The sequence below is a fragment of the Lissotriton vulgaris genome, chromosome 7 (genome assembly GCF_964263255.1).
Source record: "Lissotriton vulgaris chromosome 7, aLisVul1.2, whole genome shotgun sequence".
NCBI classification, from domain to species: Eukaryota; Metazoa; Chordata; class Amphibia; order Caudata; family Salamandridae; genus Lissotriton; species Lissotriton vulgaris.
The window spans coordinates 1,289,424,127-1,289,444,519 of record NC_141695.1 but is presented as its reverse complement, the minus strand read 5'-3'; the positions used below and the strand labels follow the sequence as shown (position 1 = coordinate 1,289,444,519).

At 45.5% G+C, this 20,393-nt stretch overlaps 1 protein-coding gene across 7 annotated transcripts in view; it reads left to right on the top strand.

The window, feature by feature from the left end:
* Positions 1-20,393, top strand: part of TEP1 (telomerase associated protein 1) — a 1,080,103-nt gene that overhangs the window by 621,367 nt on the left and 438,343 nt on the right. For all 7 annotated transcript variants that reach the window (XM_086931874.1, XM_086931872.1, XM_086931869.1 and 4 more), the window contains one exon: positions 7,452-7,713. In XM_086931874.1, the coding sequence (XP_086788000.1) occupies positions 7,452-7,713 (262 nt within the window). The remainder of the gene's footprint in view (positions 1-7,451; positions 7,714-20,393) is intronic.

The window sequence follows — 20,393 nt, the reverse complement described above, 5'->3', positions numbered from 1 at the left end:
CTAAATGACAATAATCTTATTAGAATGACCAGGGGAACCACACATTTAACCGCTTGGGTTTCACCACTATTCGAGCCCTCTTATGCCGCGCAGGAATACAAGTGGCGGCAACACGAAGGGTCCGAACAAATCGTATGTTCCTGACACTGTGCAATAGCTGTTCTGAAATCAGCCCCTGCTTTTTTAACAGCCATCTGTCACAAGCAAAATCCAACTGATCAAAGGACAGCTTCAGCGAACACCTCACAGGTTGTCACTGCCTTATGTTTCTGCCACCCCCCTAATATGGAAAGTTTGACACATATTAGAGGTCGGCTCTCGCAGGAGCTTCCTAGCTCCTGTTTCTCATTCGAACGTCATAAAGGAACAGCGCTCCTCTTCTTGCACCACCCCTTCCCTTCTCCCCTTCCCTCTTCGTTAGTTTCATTTGCCTCTTGTATCCCTGTTATACATACAGCTCTCCCCAACACATTAGATCAAGATCAAGAAAAGCTTTATTTGATTGTTAAATAAGTCATAAAAGCACACAAATATAACATACAAAGACAATTTCATTTAAAAATCCATAATGAGAATATTACATATATCATATTAAAAAAGAATTACAGTACAATTATCATAAAATTGTAACCATTGTTACTGTGCAAAAAGCAAACATCAAGTAGTCATAAGTTTCCGAAGATGGAGCACTTTTTTCAAAAAGGCTAGGTTTCTCAGAGTGCCATTTTCGTTGTCTAATAGCTGTAATAACAGTAAGGCAGGGCGACATTGGCGTAGTCCAGATTTCTTTAGAATAGGGACTAAGAGCAGCTGTCTAACAGTGGAAAAAAAATTGCAGAATAAAATAACGTGGATCGTGGTTTGGGGGGAAATGTTATCACAGGGGCAGGGCCGGAGATCATGTGTCCAATCATTCATAACCGGAAAAACAACTAATCTATGGAAGGTCCCCAACCTAAAACGGGTTAGCAGGAACCTGTTGTAAGCACCGGGCATGAAAGAGAAGTAGGGTTGAATGTTAAAAGTGGTTAAAATTAATTGATTATGCAGGACAGAAGGCTTTAAAATATCAGATGTCATTCTCAGGGTATCCAGCAGCATTAAACACTCTTTCCTTAAATCCTTTCTTGTTACTGTGCTAATAGAGGAAGGATTTAAAAAATATTGTGAATGGCCCAGATCCTTAAAGTTGTGAACATATCTCAACCAGGCAATCCTCATAACTCTTTTCAGTTTCAGTATGTCTGTGAGGATATCTGTTTAATTTGGTTTAATCTTTCGTCCATAACCTGTGCCACAATAGCACAGGCTCTATCCTGATTAAATTGGAGATGAACGGGATACCTAGTTCAGCATGGCAAACTCACCCTGAGGTACTGCCAGGTATGGCTAATATGTATTTTAAAAAGGAGTTTTCAACTATCTGGATAGGGGAAAGATCGGCAAACCCCCATACCCCACTCCCATAAAGTGCTGCAGAAACACATTTAGCCTTATATATTTTAATTAATTCCTCAGGAGGTCTGTTGCCCAATTTCCTGGCGAATATAGTAAGTGCAGAGGTAGAGAGTGAAATGGCCAATTTTTTTGCTGCTACGGCTTGTACCCAGGAATCATTCTGGGAAAAAAGGATACCCAGGTAGGAGAATTTTTTAGTAGCCTCGATCTTTTGTCCTGCAATAAAAATATCTTTGTTAATCTTAAAACCTCTGCCGCAGCGCGTAATAAATGTTTTTGAAGAATTGACCCTTAGACCCAAGTCTTCCATAAAAAGAGTAAAACTATCCACAACGCGTTGCAGACCCACCTGAGTACGTGACATCAAAACAGCATCATCAGCGTACAATAGGGCTGGTATTGGACGGCCGTTGACATGGGGAAAGTCCCGGTTATCTTTACACAAGGCTCCCTCGAGCCCGTTTATGTACAAATTAAAAAGGAATGGAGCCAGGACACAGCCCTGCCTAACTCCACTCCTAATCGGGAATACGGCCGAACACTCGCCGTTCAGGCCGTAACGCACAAGTGCCTTGGCCTCGCAATAAAAACATTTAAGAAAATAAATAATATTCACATCAACCCCCAAATCTCCCAGCAATTTCTATAGTTTCGAGTGGACCCCACAGTCGAAAGCGGCTGAGAGGTCCACAAAAGCTAAGAACAGGCTCCCTTTCTTAGCCCTCGTGTATTTCCCCACCAACAGGGAAAGGTCCAGTCCCTGTTCCACTGTCCCTCAGCCAGCTCTGAAGCTTTATTGCAGATCGGGTTGGATCGAGTTTTCGTCAGCCCAGTCCAATAAGCGTTCTAATATGACCCGACCTGCTACCTTCGTAATAGAGTTCAGCAGGGAGATCGGTCTGTAGCAACCCGGATCGTTCCTATCCCCTTTTTTAAGGATAGGCATCATTGTAGATTCTACCCAGGTGGGAAGGAATCCGGAGTTGCAGCTCGCATTAAGAACCTGCCCAAAAAGAGGCCCCCACAATGGAATAATTGACTTAAACAAGTCTATGGGGACCCCGTCTGGTCCAGGAGCCTTGCCCCCCTGACTGGCACGTAAGGCCCTCTTAACTTCCTCCAAGGTAAACACCAAGGAGTAGGGAGAATCATTTGTATCTCGACTTTCTGGTGGGGATGTTTCTCCTCCATATACCAGAGTTAAATGCTCTATCCATTGATTCTCCATGATGGCAATCTCAATGGTAGGGCCAGTGTCGTTGAATAAAAATTGAATTCTGATTGTTAAATTATGCACTGACATTATATACATTTTTCATCCAAAAAGTTAAAACATGGGACATATTTAGGGGATTAGACTAAACTACCTGCCAATTCTGATTTGTGAAAAGAATTATTACTAATAAAAATCGCATTCTTTGGTACTCTGTCCCTGTTACTATTAGTCAAAAATCGGAATTTCAGTCATGCTGTGCCTGTTATTTTTGGCATAACCATTTACTTAAGGCCCATGCGACTTTGCTTCCGTTTTTCAAAAATCCTTCTCCGCCTCCCTTCTCATCTTCGCACTACCCCCTCCCTCCTGGTCCTCTTCATCTACTGCCTTTCTCTGCTTGCACCACCCCCTCCCTTCTTCCCCTCGCTCTTCATTAGTTTCATTTGCCTCTTGTATCCCTGTTATACTTACAGCTCTCCCCCAACACATTAAATTATGCACCGACATTATACACATTTCTCATCCAAAAAGTTAAAACATGGGACATATTTAGGGGATTAGACTAAACTACCTGCCAATTCTGATTTGTGAAAAGAATTATTTCTAATAAAAATCGAATTCTTTGGTACTCTGTCTCAATGTTACTATTAGTCAAAAATCGGAATTTCAGGCACGCTGTGCCTGTTATTTTTGGCATAACCATTTACTTAAGGCCCATGCCACTTTGCTTCCGTTTTTCAAAAATATATTTATTTGTCCCTCATGGTGCCTTACAGCTCTCAACTAACACATTACAACAGGTACTCACACTAAACAAATCTCTCACCCCAAAAATAAAATTGCACATATTTGTGGAATAACACTAAACATCCAGCCAAATATGATTTGGGTGAATTATTATTACTAAACACACAGCCATCGTCTGTGATTGAGGTTGCCCCTTTGAGTAGATTCTGTTTACGATGAACTCCAAAGAATTCTCTCCCCCATAAGACTTTACTTTCTAATGTATAGTCTTTTATACAGCATTGTTAACGTGATCAATTATTATCCACAAAATGGTGGGCTTATTTTACTAGCTAACCATGTATGTCTTATATTAGGGATCGCAGGCAGTTTACCAGTATTTCATTAATAACTTTAGTAAAAACAAATGTTATCACACACAACACCAAAAACAAATAGATGTTGATTTGTGCACTTTAGTATATCACTGTATTTAAACCCTACACTATTTTATTGTATCTTATTCTGTCTCTTTTCCCGCTCTAATTATCGCTGAACTTCATTAACTCTCCTCAATTACTAAGATTTAGCTGTTTGTGATGCTATATAGGAATGTGATAACTTGTATGAAAAACTGAATTTATCTTGGCTGCCCTGTGCCTTAGAAAGGTCTCAATGGGGCTCACCTGTGAAACGTATTGTGCATTATATCTTCACTCTATTTCTGTCAATCAACAATACCACAGCATTACTTAGCATCACACTAGCATCAGTCAGCGCAACTACAGCATCAATCATAGACAGCATACCATCAGCGAGCACCACCACTGTATCACTTATTAACACTACTGCATCATTCAGCAAAACAATGCATTAATCTGCACCAACATAGCAAGAGTCAGCACCACCACAGCATCATTCGGCACCAGCATAGCATCAGTCAGCATTATCACAGCATCAATCATCTCCACCACAGCTTTACTCTGAACCACTAGAGTATCACTCATAACACCACAGCATCAATCAGCAACACCACAGCATCATTCGGCACCAGCACAGCATCAGTCAGCATTATCACAGCATCAATCATCTCCGACACAGCGTCAATCTGCACCACCACAGCATCACTCACAACACCACAGCATCAATCAGCACTACCACAGCATCAGTCATCACCACTACAGCCTCATTCTGCACCAGCACAGCAACATCCCAACGTATCAATAGCATCAGCCAGCGCAACCACAGCATCAATCATAAACAGCACAGCATCAGAGAGCACCACCACTGTAGCACTTATCAACACTACAGCATCACTCTGCACAAAACAGCATCAATCTGCACTGCCACAGCAATAGTCAGCACCACCACAGCATCATTCTGCACCAGTAGAGCATCAGTCAGCCTTATCACAGCATCAATCATCTCCAACACAGTGTCAATTTGCTCCACTACAGCATCACTCACAACACCACAGCATCAAACAGCAACACCACAGCATCATTTAGCACCAGCACAGCATCAGTCTGCATTAATACATCATCAATCATCTCAACCACAGCGTCACTCTGCACCACTACAGCATCACTCACAACACCACAGCATCAACCAGCACCACCACAGCATAAGCCATCACCAACACAGCATCATTTATACCACCACTGCATCAATTATACCACCACTGCATCACTTATACCACCACTGCATCAATTATACCACCACTGCATCAATTATACCGCCACTGCATCAATTATACCGCCACTGCATCAATTATACCACCACTGCATCAATCATACCACCACTGCATCAATCATACCACCACTGCATCAATCATACCACCACTGCATCAATCATACCACCACTGCATCAATCATACCACCACTGCATCAATCAACACCACCAGAGCATCACTCAGCACACCACAGTATTAATCATCACCACCACAGCATCAATCAGCACCACTACCACAGCATCTCTCAATACCACTAGAGCATCACTCTGAACACAATAGCATCAACCAGCACTACCACAGCAACACTCATCACCACTACAGCTTCATTGATCACCAGTAGAGCATCAGTCAGCAGCAATTCTGCATCAATCCGCACACACCTCTCCCCCTACACCTATGAAATGTCCCTTATGATGCACACAGATGTCATTCGGAACCAACACAGCACCATTCATACCCCCACTGCATCACTCAACACCACTCAAGCATCACTCAGCACACCACATTATTAAACAGCATCACCACAGCACCACTATAGCATCCTTCATCGCCAGCACAGCACCAGTTAGCACCAATACTGCATTAATCCACACACATTTCTACAACTGCACCTATGAAATGCCCCTTAAGATGTACACAGATGTCATTCTGCACCAACACAGCATCATTCATACCACTACTGCATCACTGAACACCACTATAGTATCACTCAGCACACAACAGCATAAGTCAGCACCACTACAGCATCATTCATCACCAGTACAGCATCAATTAGCACCAATACTGCATTAATCCACACACCTCTACCACTGCACCTATGAAATGCCCCTTAAGCTGCACACAAATGTCATTCAGCAACAACACAGCATCACTCAATACCACTAGAGCATCACTCAGCACACCACAACATCAAACAGCACCACCACAGCACCAGTCAGCACCACTACAGCATCATTCATGAACAGCACAGCAGCAGTCTGCACCAATACTGCATCAATCTGTACACACCTCTCACACTGCAACTATGATATGCCCCTTAAGCAGCACACAGATGTCATTCTGCACCAACACAGCATCATTCATACCACCACTGCATCACTGAACACCACTAGAGCATCACTCCGCACACCACAGCATTAAACAGCATCACCACAGCATCAGTCAGCATCACTACAGTATCATTCATCACTAGCACAGCATCAGTCAGCACCAATATTGCATCTCTCAAGCATTGGCATAGCCAATAGGTCTTGCCTTTGGGACCTTATAAGTGTTTAGCCATGCAACAGTTAACCCCTTCGATGCTCATGACGGGCTCAGCTCGTCATGAGGCACAGTGCTCCTGTGCTCATGACGAGCTGAGCTCGTCATGACCACACCCATTAATATTGAGTCCCAGCACAGCAGAGAAATATGTGCAGAGTCCATGTGGTTAATGTTGTTTCACCATGATATTGTGCTGCATTACTAAATACTTATAAGGTTCCAAATGCAAGTCCTATTGGATATGCCAATGCTTGTTTAATATGGTTGTTATGTTGGACATAATGCTTTCTTGGTCAAATACAAGGTAACAAAAATGCTTCTGGCACTTTTTTATTACAACTTTTCAGCATGCTGCACAGCAGCCACACTTCTCTACAGCAGGGCTTAAACACATTGGCAAAGTCAATAGCTCTGCCTAAACACTTATAAGGCCCCAAAGGCGCGACCTATTGGCTGTGCCAGTGCTTGTTTGTTAATGTGATCTGACTTGAATGAATTCTGACCTCAAGCCTCACCCATACATTGCTGGTACACGTTCCTGACTTTTTAATCTGGGGAAAACGTAGGGATAGAGAGGCTGGTATTGTTGATGTAAAACTGTTAGTGTGTCCACGTATGGCCAAAGCCAGCATTCCCTTGGAAAAATGCTCAGGCCAAAATTACAAGTGTGGGCACACACTTATGTTAGCCTTTGCCCTAATGAACCATGGCAAGGTCAAAATAGGTGACTACAGAGTGGAAAGCCGCAGGATGGGCTTTCAAGGACCTCCATTCCAACTGGGGGCAACAATGTCCTAGAGTTATGTATTCCAAGGCAGAGGTGACTGAGACTACTTACAGTCTCTAAGGAAAAGGAAAAGTTTGACCTAAGAATGGGCCAATGTAATTTTAGCTGGGGTGTTACTGATGGCTACTCACAAGAGACTAAAGCGTCATTGTTCAGCAGCAAGGTCAGTGCAGTCGTCAGTACTGCTCTGTAAGAGTGGTATATGCATTATCATTAAGGACGTATGAGAAATGTTTTTGTAAATGTTTTTCTTTTTATCTTTTTAGTTTCCTTCCTCACTAAGAATAGTGATGGTGTACCTCCTGAATCTCAAGTTGAGGTCTACAGAGATTTTATTCAGAGAAACTGCTCTCTTCTCGCTCAGAATCCTTCACTCTTTTATCAACAAGTCATCAATGAGCCAGACACCTCTCCCATCACATCACAGGCCCAGAGGCTTCTGGGGAACAAGGAAGACTTTGAGTCAGCTCACCCTCTGTGCACTCTGAGGTGGATGAACAAGCCCCAGACAGTGAGGAAAGCTGACAGGTACAGACCTTTATTGCCTTGCATTAGGAAACTTGCTGCCTGTGCCTCAATTAATTGTATGCTATTGTTAACATTTGGCTCTAGTTCTATGGTTATTGTACTGGGAGGTTTGTATGTGCAGTGCTAACGTTTACCAACTGTGATAGTGGTTCTGAGTCGCCATCCTGTCATTGACAATATTTCCTATTGTGCCATTGTTTCCATAGCACTGTGTTTAGGCCACTGCTAATTTTTATCTTAGTCTCAACTGCACCACAGCAGTGTGTTTATCATGTCCAATTATTGCATGCTTCACCTCAGCAAGGTAAGTCAATATCAACTATCCTGTGCACACAGCGCAACTGAACCACATGAGGGATTGCCAAAGATTCCCATGAGTGCCAAGTGCTTCAGAGTATTGTGTGTGTATTACTGCCCAGATTTCAACAATAAAAGAAAATTCCTAGGCAGTTACTATGATTCAATTTACATTAATCTACTCTTAACCTAACATAACATCATGTGAGGGATAACCCAAACTCAGTGCAATAGAACGACAACTGTTTAAAACATATAGAGTTCTTTCTTTATTAAGATTTTATCTAAAATTGGAGACATGATGAAAGACAAAATAAATGTGTTCAAACACATTGGTGCATTATACATCTGACACAATGTATTTACCACGAGTTACGATTGGTTAGCACTTAATCCAAAACAATTTTACTTAAACATCAACATGTACATACATAATATAAACATACATATAATCAAAACAGACAGTTATAGCATATGACTGATATAGTGTGGCTGGGTGATGAGAGTTCTTTGCCCAGATTTACCACTAGGGTATTCACATTCCTGTGTGTCAGCTCTTTTGCACTATAAGGCTATGCCATTCGTGTATGAGTGTCATCATCTTATAGGTTTACTTCACTCCCAGGCAGTGTCCTGGTCCAAGTTAGCAATGTTGTTTTGCCACAAGTATCCGGACAAAATCTGCCTGACTTGGTATGACGCCTTTAGTGGTGGAGTATGCCTGAAATATGAGCTCTGGGGAATGAGGCCTGGGATGTTTCACAGAAAAACATTAAAAAAAGGGGAAGTTTGAGTGTCTGTGGTGAGTTGGCACGGTACAGGTGGTTGGCACTGTGGCTAACTGATGCCAACACAGCAAAAAACAGCATGGTGGGTGGGCTGGCTCCCAGCTGAGGTTTGGGCACAACGCATGACCTATGATAAGGCCATGCAGCCATCACCAACTCTGCACATGGCCTTTGGCTGTGCAGGGTGGGGGCCTGGGCCAGACCCTTTGGTTAACCTCCCGCAATTGCCATAGGCAGTGCACCTTGCAGGGTTGGCTGCTTGTGGGGGGTTGGGGGCAGAGCCTGGCCATAAGACACACCCTGCGGCCCACCCAGCGGAATCTTGCCATGCGCTATGGTAATAAGCGGTAATTTACGTAAACAAAGTAGACATTCACTGAAAAACCAAAGGTTAATATTTGTTATATTTACATATATTAATAACATCTTACTTTGCATTGAAAAAACCCAGACAGTCACTGAAGAAAACCAAAGGTGAAAGTGGCAATAAAGTTAGGTGAAAATGTGAGGGTAAACCTAATGTTTTAAACTGAAATCCGATTCAGAAAAGGGGGTGGTGATGGACAGAGTATCTGAATTAAACAGAACACTCATACCCAGTCAACAGATCAGGGCTTGATCCATCACAGTTTTTTAGCTCACTGCACCATCCCAGCTCAGAACCTGGCTATATGCAAATTAGTCTGTCCCTGGCCCAGTGCGTCATGGGAACAGGGCGGACCAAACTACCAAGCCAATTCTTATACTGGGAAGAAACAAGCTTCCGGGGACCGGTTTCTGGCATTACAGCCGTCTTCGGCCCGGCTTGCTTGAATCCTGATGGTGCAATGAGCAAGGGACTCACATCTGAGTATACCCTTCCACGCTTATGGTGGACAAAACGATTCAGAAAAGGGGGTGGTGATGGACAGAGTATCTGAATTAAACAGAACACTCATACCCAGTCAACAGATCAGGGCTTGATCCATCACCGTTTTTTAGCTCACTGCACCATCCCAGCTCAGAACCTGGCTATATGCAAATTAGTCTGTCCCTGGCCCAGTGCATCATGGGAACAGGGCAGACCAAACTACCAAGCCAATTCTTATACTGGGAAGGAAACAAGCTTCCGGGGACCGGTTTCTGGCATTACAGCCGTCTTCGGCCCGGCTTGCTTGAATCCTGATGGTGCAATGAGCAAGGGACTCACATCTGAGTATACCCTTCCACGCTTATGGTGGACAAAACGATTCAGAAAAGGGGGGGGTGATGGACAGACTGATTTGCATATAGCCAGGTTCTGAGCTGGGATGGTGCAGTGAGATAAATAACGGTGATGGATCAAGCCCTGATCTTTGGACTGGGTAAGAGTGGTCTGCTTAATTCAGACACTCTGTTCATCACCACCCCCTTTTCTGAATCGGTTTTGGCCACTATAGATGTGGCAGGGTATACTCAGACATGAGTCCCTTTCTCACTGCACCATCAGGATTCAAGCAAGCCGGGCCGAAGACGGCTGAAATGCCAGAAACTGGTCCCCGGTAGCTTGTCTCCTTTCTGGTGAAGAATTGGCTTGGTAGTTTAGTCTGCCCTGTTCCCATGATGCACTGGGCCAGGGACAGACTGATTTGCATATAGCCAGGTTCTGAGCTGGGATGGTGCAGTGAGATAAATAACGGTGATGGATCAAGCCCTGATCTTTGGACTGGGTAAGAGTGGTCTGCTTATATCAGACACTCTGTTCATCACCACCCCCTTTTCTGAATCGTTTTTGGCCACTATAGGTGTGGCAGGGTATACTTAGACATGAGTCCCTTTCTCACTGCACCATCAGGATTCAAGCAAGCCGGGCCGAAGACGGCTGAAATGCCAGAAACTGGTCCCCGGTAGCTTGTCTCCTTTCTGGTGAAGAATTGGCTTGGTACTTTAGTCTGCCCTGTTCCCATGATGCACTGGGCCAGGGACAGACTGATTTGCATATAGCCAGGTTCTGAGCTGGGATGGTGCAGTGAGATAAATAACGGTGATGGATCAAGCCCTGATCTTTGGACTGGGTAAGAGTGGTCTGCTTAATTCAGACACTCTGTTCATCACCACCCCCTTTTCTGAATCGTTTTTGGCCACTATAGGTGTGGCAGGGTATACTTAGACATGAGTCCCTTTCTCACTGCACCATCAGGATTCAAGCAAGCCGGGCCGAAGACGGCTGAAATGCCAGAGACCGGTCCCCGGTAGCTTGTCTCCTTTCTGGTGAAGAATTGTCTTGGTAGTTTAGTCTGCCCTGTTCCCATGATGCACTGGGCCAGGGACAGACTGATTTGCATATAGCCAGGTTCTGAGCTGGGATGGTGCAGTGAGATAAATAACGGTGATGGATCAAGCCCTGATCTTTGGACTGGGTAAGAGTGGTCTGCTTAATTCAGACGGTCTGTTCATCACCACCCCCTTTTCTGAATCGTTTTTGGCCACTATAGGTGTGGCAGGGTATACTCAGACATGAGTCCCTTTCTCACTGCACCATCAGGATTCAAGCAAGCCGGGCCGAAGACGGCTGAAATGCCAGAAACCGGTCCCCGGTAGCTTGTCTCCTTTCTGGTGAAGAATTGGCTTGGTAGTTTAGTCTGCCCTGTTCCCATGATGCACTGGGCCAGGGACAGACTGATTTGCATATAGCCAGGTTCTGAGCCGGGATGGTGCAGTGAGATAAATAACGGTGATGGATCAAGCCCTGATCTTTGGACTGGGTAAGAGTGGTCTGCTTAATTCAGACACTCTGTTCATCACCACCCCCTTTTCTGAATCGTTAAACTGAAATCCAGCAGTTATAGTTATTTCAAGTAACCATAACTCGCGCCCTCGCCACGCACTGCTTATGACCTTGCATATTACAACATTCATGACATGTTCTATGACTTCAAGGATAACATCACTGATGGCAACTGAAATCACATCATTGATAACAACGCTCTGCATTATGGGGGGCGCAAAATATATATATCTATACTACTATTATAAAGAGAGAACACGCACCTTTGAGCCAGGTAAACTCGGGAACCACAGCGCCAATCCACACACCCGATACATTGTAGAAATTGTCAGGGTGTGCAGACGGACATAGGCTATAAAAACTTTTAAAAAACGTACATTTAGAAATATAACTTTAAAAAAAAAAATAGTGCCCTGGAAGTAGCGCCGGCCACAACGCTGCTCTGGCCGCGACGTAGCGCTGGCCGCGACGTGCGTGATGAGGATGTGCGTGATGACGAGGAGGAGAGACATGGAGCTGCGGTGAAGTGAGGAGCGCCGGCGCGTCATGACGAAAAAGGAGCGGCGGTTAAGTGAAGATCGCGGGAAGGAGCGGCAGCTCAGGTAAAGTAAATGCTCATTGAAATCGAGGCGGGCGGCGGGAGGGGGGCGGGAGCGGGTGTGCACAGAGGGACAGGCGGGAGGAGTGGGGGCGGGAGGGTGTCGGGGCGGGAGGGAGTCGGGACGGGAGGGGGTCGGGCGGGAGCGGGTGTACTTCCCCCACCTCCTTTCTGCCCCAGGCAACGCTGGGGCGGGCTGCTAGTATATATTTGATTGCCACACACTCTTGCTCAACAAAGTGAAAAATAGACTGCACTCCAAGTCGATGTTCACCATAAAAGATTTATTGGCAGACCCCCTGCCCCCTCGACAGACGCGTTTCACCGTTTAGGCGTCGTCAGTGTCAACCATAATTGTGTGTAAGTCACCATTATATCCCCTCCCCTCCCTAAGCATAGAGAGAGGACTAATCTCGCCGAGAATCCCTCGGCGGCCATCTTATAATGTACAATATTATATTTCATATAAAGACATTAAAAACACTCAGTAAGCAGGGGAAATGGTGACAGTAAAGTGCTCGTGCAGTTTTATAAAAAAGGAAAACAACATGGTGTTACCCAACATTGTCTCTATTGCATTTCATTATAGAGCAAGTGTACAATTTCTTCATGTACAAAAAAGAGGTAGGAGGTAAGCAATTAAATAAAGTTATTCATATTTTTCCTCTTGCCATTAGCCAACTTCACGCTGTTCATTATTCCAATACATCATGTCCATATTGTATTAATTCATGAACTGCAATGCATGTCGTCATCGTCCATCTCTTAGGTATTGCATTCCCTATTGTACTTTTACATGCGCTATTTTAATTTTGCCCTGTATGGGCATATTCAACTGTTGTCTGTTCCCTCATCCTGTTGTTTCGCCCTGTATGGGCCTATACTATAGTGCAGATATCTTTGTCCCGGAAAACCAGTTGGGAGAGAGAGAAAAAAAAGGTATGAAAGAAGGAGTAAGATAATATAAACTCAACTCAGACTTCCTAACCCAGTATCTCCCAAACACATCTTTCTCAGTAGGAAGTTATCGATTGCAGACATATCGCTATATCCTGTAGCACCGCTTTTTTAAGTGGACCAGATTATTCCAAATGAACCCAAAGTTCCTCGTCATTGTTCAATCCTCTGGTTGCATACTCTGGAGGTCAATTATATACCTAGATTCTAATGCTCTTAATGACCTTATCTTATCTCCACCCCGTTCTTTCTTACCCAGTTGGTCAATAAGGTAAAAGGACAATAGAGCCCTATTGCTCTTACGGTGGTTCACAAAGTGGCGTGCCACCGGGTAGCTCTTATTTCTATTTGTGATGGCACGCATGTGCTCCAAGATACGCTTTTTTGCCGGATTGATTGTACTGCCGATGTATCTCTTGGAGCACGGGCATTCTAGGCAGTAGATTACAAATTTTGAGTTGCAGTTCAGGAATTTTGTAATCTCTCTGACGGGTCGTGGGTCATTGGGTCTTCCTTCATATTTGGTTCGCTTTTTGCTATACTTGCATGCTTTGCACTGCATGCACGGAAAGAAGCCATGGGTGGATTTGGATTTCGATGTTCTAGGGGAGTCCTCAAAATGGCTGCTGGTCAGATGGTCGCTCAGAGACTGGCAACGTCTATAGGTTACAGACGGCTTTGGCGGTAGTATGTTTCATAATGGTGTCCGTCCCTAAGATGTGCCAGTTTTTGTTGAATATTTGTACCAGCTCGCTGGATCTCATACTATAGCTAGTGATCATTCTTGCTATACCCTCGGGCTCGGCCTCCCTGACTTTCATCTTGATGAGATCCTTTCTATCTACTCGCTCCGCTTTACTCACTGCACTCGTTAGTAGTGATCTGGAGTACCCTCTATCCTGAAACCTAACCAGCGCTTCATCCAGTGCCTGTGAGAAATCTTTGGGATCTGAGCAGTTTCTCTTCAGGCGTAGTAATTCCCCAAATGGGATGTTTTTTATCATACTCTTGGGATGGTGGCTCGCCGCATGTGCCCGCCGTGGGCTTGAGATAGTCTGGTTTGTAAGGAGCTTCCTGTTACAAAGACCTCTAAGAAGGTAGTATACAGATGTCTCACTGATGGTACTGGTGAATCTCAGATTGAGATCGTTGTCATTTAGCGTCGCAACATATTCCTCAGCCGAGGATCTGTCACCTTGCCAGATGACAAACAGGTCATCGATATATCTCGCCCAAATCATGATGTGATCCAGCCATTTTTCGTTGGTCCCCCACCCAGGCCACGTGCTTCTCCCACCAGCCAGCAAACAAGTTCGCACAGCTGGGGGCGAAGCACGTGCCCATGGCGGTCCCTCTTATCTGGCGATACATGCTGCCTGCAAACAGGAAAATATTATTATGGAGGCAGAAGTCAGTCATCCTCAGTAGCATGCAATTATGTTGGTGGTATTTCATGCTTTTCTTTCCCAAAAACCATTTTATTGCAGAGATACCCTCTTGCAGTCCTATACAGGTGTATAAACTGGTGGCATCAAGGGTAATAAGAAGCATGTCCGTTTCCCACTTGATGCCATCGATTTCTTATAAAATCTTGGGTAAAAAAAAAAAAATATATATATATATATATATATCTATAGAGAGAGAGAGAGAGATTTCGAATGCTGTCTTGCCAATAAATGAGTCAAGCACGACGTGAGTGGCATCTTCCATTTTTTGGGTGCTCTTCATATGGAATATGTGGTGGCCTACCCGGGTCGCGAAGACGCACCCCTGCGGATGTGCAGGTCCGGCGCAGCCATGAGTGCAGTGCCTAAGGAATGTCGTGAGCTATTGGCAAGGGAAAATACAGCAGGACTAAACGCTTTTTAAAGACGTACAGCACAAACCTTGCTTTTAAATTACATGAAGGAAAATGTGGAAGTTTAACAATTATTAACTGCAATGACCACAATGCAATGAACGGCCACGCCTATGGGCGGGATTTAAAAGGAGCACTGCAAGAGCAATTCTCGTTTGCCGCTGAACTCCTCGGAAGCCATACCTGAGACCAAGGGCTATCATGCGCCCGAAACGCGTAAGGAACTATTGGCAGATTGAAATGTCTGAGAGAGTGCTTTTGAATGCTGTCTTGCCAATAAATGAGTCAGCACGACGTGAGTGGCATCTTCAATTTTTTGGGTGCTCTTCGTTCGAATATATATATATGTGTATATATATATATATATATATATATATATATATATATATATATATATATTCATCACAGGGTAGTTCTAGTTTGGTCAGCTGTTCGATAGGAGAAGCTTTTTTTGTGTTGCTAATAACTGTCACTGTTTGACAAACTTTCACATAACATTAAAAAAAGTCCTACTTTTTCACTAGTTTATGCATGGAATGTTTCGTGTGGTCCGTCAAGCTGGGGCTAAGGAAAAAGTGTGTCCCAAAACGCAAACTCCCAATGCATTTTCAATTGACTTCTGTAAGAAGCACTACTATAAAAAAATTGCTGGAACGGAATTGCATCATATTTGTCAGGAAGCTAGATCTTGAGCCACAGATTGTGCTTTTTGTGATTTGGTGATATGGTGTAAATTGGTTCAGTAGTTTTTGAAAAGTTAAGGTTTAAAGATATTTGGATACCTGTACGGTTGGGTCCGCGAGAGTCCCTCGAGAGTATCGCGGGAGCACCAATTTAAAAATAGAACATTATGATTGGGCCAGGGAGCTTTTTTCCCCTTAGGCCAGTGGTTCCCAAACTTTTTTGACCCGTGGCTCCCTTGATCTAATTGGCAGTTGGCCGTGGCTCCTCCCCATTTTTTTACTGGTGGACGGGTGGGTGGGGATGTAAGCCCAACCTCGGGAGTACTTCCTGTTGTTTTCCTTAAATTAATTGGGATGCAATGAAGGTATTTAATCATATTTGTAACAAAATTAAAAGATAACAGTTGTAAAAGGGGAAAAACAAACTTCTGTTTTATGTGCTGATACGTTTTCTCTCATCAAGAATGTAAATGAGTCGTGAACTCAGGCGTGGGAGGCTGTATTGAAGCCGGTGACCATACTGATGTTTCAGTAATATTTGAATGCCTTCCCCTTTCAAGGACCATCCAAGAGTTCTACTGGGTTTGGTCTAGAATAGTTTAGAAAAATGACGATGGCCCTGTCTGTCCCCTTCATGTCTTGAGACTGTTACTCCTTTCCATGCCTGCTCCTTTCGTGTCCTCTGACTATGTCTTCTATCCATGCTGCTCCCTTTGTGTCCTCAAGCTACCCTTCTCTCCATGCCTGCTCCCTTCGCGCACTTAGTCTTCTCCTAGTGTCCATGCCTGCTTTCGTCATGCCCTCAGACTACCCTTCTGTCCGTGCCTGCCCCCATACCCCTGACTACCCCTTCTGTTCATACCTGCCCCGGTGCACTCTGACTGCCCCCTCTGTCCATGCCTGCCCCGCGCCCTCAGACTGCCCCTTCTGTGCATGCCTCCTTTCTTTGTGCACTCAGTCTGCTCCTTGTGTCCATGACTGCTCCATTTGTGCCCCCTGATTGACCCATTTGGCAATGCCTGCTCCCACTGTGCTTTCAGACTTCCCCTTCTGTCCATCCCCGCCCCTTCGTGCTCTCAGACTACCTCGTCTATCCATGCCTTTCCTCCCCCCTTCGTGCTCTCAGACTACCTCGTCTGTCCATGCCTTTCCTCCATGCCTTCTCCCTTCGTGCCCTGAGACTGCCCCTTTCCTCCATGTCTGCTCCCTTTGTGCCCTGAGACTGCCTCTTTCCTCCATGCCTGCTCCCTTCGTGCCCTGAGACTGCCCCTTTCCTCCATGCCTTCTCCCTTCGTGCCCTGAGACTGCCCCTTTCCTCCATGCATGCTCCCTTCGTGCCCTGAGACTGCCCCTTTCCTCCATGCATGCTCCCTTCATGCCCTGAGACTGCCCCTTTCCTCCATGCCTTCTCCCTCCGTGCCCTGAGGCTGCCCCTTTCCTCCATGCCTGCTCCCTTCGTGCCCTGAGACTGCCCCTTTCCTCCATGCCTTCTCCTTTCGTGCCCTGAGATTGCCCCTTTCCTCCATGCCTGCTCCCTTCGTGCCCTGAGACTGCCCCTTTCCTCCATGCCTTCTCCCTTCGTGCCCTGAGGCTGCCCCTTTCCTCCATGCCTGCTCCCTTCGTGCCCTGAGACTGCCCCTTTCCTCCATGCCTTCTCCCTTCGTGCCCTGAGACTGCCCCTTTCCTCCATTCTCCCTTCTTGCTCAGAGACTGCCCCTTTCCTCCATGCCTGCTCCCTTCGTGCCCTGAGGCTGCCCCTTTCCTCCATGCCTGCTCCCTTCGTGCCCTGAGACTGCCCCTTTCCTCCATGCCTTCTCCCTTCGTGCCCTGAGACTGCCCCTTTCCTCCATGCATGCTCCCTTCGTGCCCTGAGACTGCCCCTCTCCTCCATTCTCCCTTCGTGCCCTGAGACTGCCCCTTTCCTCCATGCATGCTCCCTTCGTGCCCTGAGACTGCCCCTTTCCTCCATTCTCCCTTCTTGCCCAGAGACTGCCCCTTTCCTCCATGCTTTCTCCCGTCGTGCCCTGAGACTGCTCCTTTCCTCCATGTCTGCTCCCTTCCTGCCCTGAGACTGCCCCTTTCCTCCATTCTCCTTCTTGCCCTAAGACTGCCCCTTTCCTCCATGTCTGCTCCCTTCGTGCCCTCTATCCATTATTCATGCCTGTTCTCTTTGTGCCCTCCGACTCAGGCGCGCAACACCCATTGGACTCAAAGGGCTTCAGCCCCCTCCCCCCCTCCCCCCTCCGCCTCCCTGTCGTGTGTGGCAGCCCAGGAAGAGACAGCATCCTGGGTGCACACACAGCCGCACCCGAGCACTTCACAGGTCTTTAAAAGACCATTTGCATATTAATGAGGCCTTGCTGTTGTTTCACCCCTTCTAAGAGCCCCTGCAGCTCCACTTATTTATTTATTTATAAAGCTTTATATAGCGCTTGCAAGATCCCGTAGGACATCAGAGCGCTTTACAAAAATGATGGAAGGAAGGACATAAGAGCAATGAATATGTCTTACCTACATTTCACCAAAGGTAGACACCGACTCTGTCTGCTTCAGGTTGCTACTTAAAACGATTAATTAGTTTGTAATGCAGAAAATAATATTAGATGATCCATTGTTACATTCTATGTATTCTGACGGCCTGTGCCTATTTCAATATTCCAGATAGAATGCTAATATTTTGTTAATGACGCTTCCTATTTCCACAACACCGCCCACACCCCGCTGCTCTTCTGGCCTCGCGGTGTCCTTCGGGGAGAGCCAAGGAGAAGTCCACAGTGAACTCAGCAGGCAGACGAATAAAAGGAGGAGTGTTTTGCACTTACAAAAAGTGATGGGCACAACAGAACCCGACCTTTAACACCTGCCTATAAGCCGAGATAAGGGTGAAAAGGGCAGGATAAAGAATTCAACCATCATCAAACATCCCATGTTGCCCACATTGTGCCGCGGCGCCCCTGGCAACTCATAACGGCGCACCAGGGTGCCGCGGCGCACAGTTTGGGAACCACAGCCTTAGGCCTTCTCGCTCCCGATGGAGCCAGACTCCAGTGGGAGCATCTGCTCTAACTGGCTGCCAACAACATGATAAAAATGTTGCTGGCAGCCATTACAGGACTCTGGGACTTAGTTGCCTGTCTTGAAGAGAAAAAAAAACACCCACGCCACCCCTGGGGACAAAATGTCCAAAAAGGGGAAGGGGCCACACAGCCTCACTCCTAAGGCCCTCAAAGGCCTGTAGTACCCCATCACTGGGGCAATAAACGTTTGAAAAGGGAGGGGGGCTGCATTAATGGCACTGGGACCATATCCCCTGGGCCCAGCTCATTTGCTGTGTTCTGTGGAGCCCATCCCCAGGGACAGTAGTTTCCCTACCCGCACCAATCTGAACAGGGAAACAGGTTAGCTCTCTTCTGGGGGAGCATTTTTTTATCTCCTGCTAAATGAGAGCAAGTATGTCTGCTCCCAACAGGTGGGAGTAGACTTGTCTTCTGTTTCCCTACCTGCACTGATGCGGCCAGGGAAACAGAACAAGATATTATTCACACCTGAAGGGAGCAGCTGAAATAGCAGCATGCGGTTAACCAGCTGGTGCCACGGAGGTCCTAGTACTCCGCCCGTGGCCCCCAAAGTGTGCCTGGTGGATTTCCTATGTGGGCACCCACCTTTAAATAAGTTGGACCACCAGGGATCGTGTACCCTGGACTATAATGGGCTTCGGGAGGGTGGCTGTGTAGCCCCCTCCTCGTTAAAATATATTTGTATGTTGGAAAGTGGATTATTATTAGTGGCAGATATGCATTTATCACTGGCAACAATACCACTAACACGTTACAAGGATCAAAACACATCCTACAAAATGATTCCCGTACTCAACCCTTTGAAGCTTGGCTGCAAGGAGGCAGGCTTAACTTCAAGGACAGGTGTGTACAGCAATTGAGACTAAAAGGTGGTGTTTTTCTGTGTGAGAAAATGGCGCCTCCCGAGTGTGCGTGATTTGTACTGAAGCAAATAAAGCAGTTCGGGGTCACTAAGAGAGTCACGGAGCAGGACCCGCGGTAGCAGTGTACTCGCTTAGGTACCCGTAACGGGGTGCTAATCAGTGATACTGGACTAATTTTGAAATTCAAACAGGTGATCCGAAGAGGGACTGATGAAATCCTCTGTGGCATTTTATTTACATTAGATTCTACCATAAGTATTGAAGATAGAACTACGCACAGCGGTGAGGATACCCACTCTGGCCAGCCGGGGCAGAATTAGAACCGGTCGAGAGAACGTTAATGCTGAATGTATTAGCCGAACAGCCCTGAAGAAGTCGAAGGGCACTTTACCACGACGAAACACATGTTGGCTGGGCAATTTTTTGAATATAGGAACAAGAGAACATCAAATGGCAGGGATTGCTTTAAAGAAATGTTAAAGAAATGTTGGGTACTCTGTCTCGTGAATCTATGTTTGCACTTACTGTATACGTATTGGAAGTGGAAATAGGAGTAGCATGTGCAAAGGCTTATATATAGGTATTTAAAGCATTTGAAACACCAAGTCAGTAAAAATTAAGACACAACACACAATATAAATGCAACATCAATTTATAAAAATAGAAAATATTTTTATCTTTAAAATGACACCAAAATAAAACAAACATCCTCTATAGGGAACCAGAGATATGAATTTGTAAAGATTAGACACTTTCTAGTGCTTAGAAACCAACAGTGCCACTTTTGGACATTTGGTTGCCACTCACAGGGAT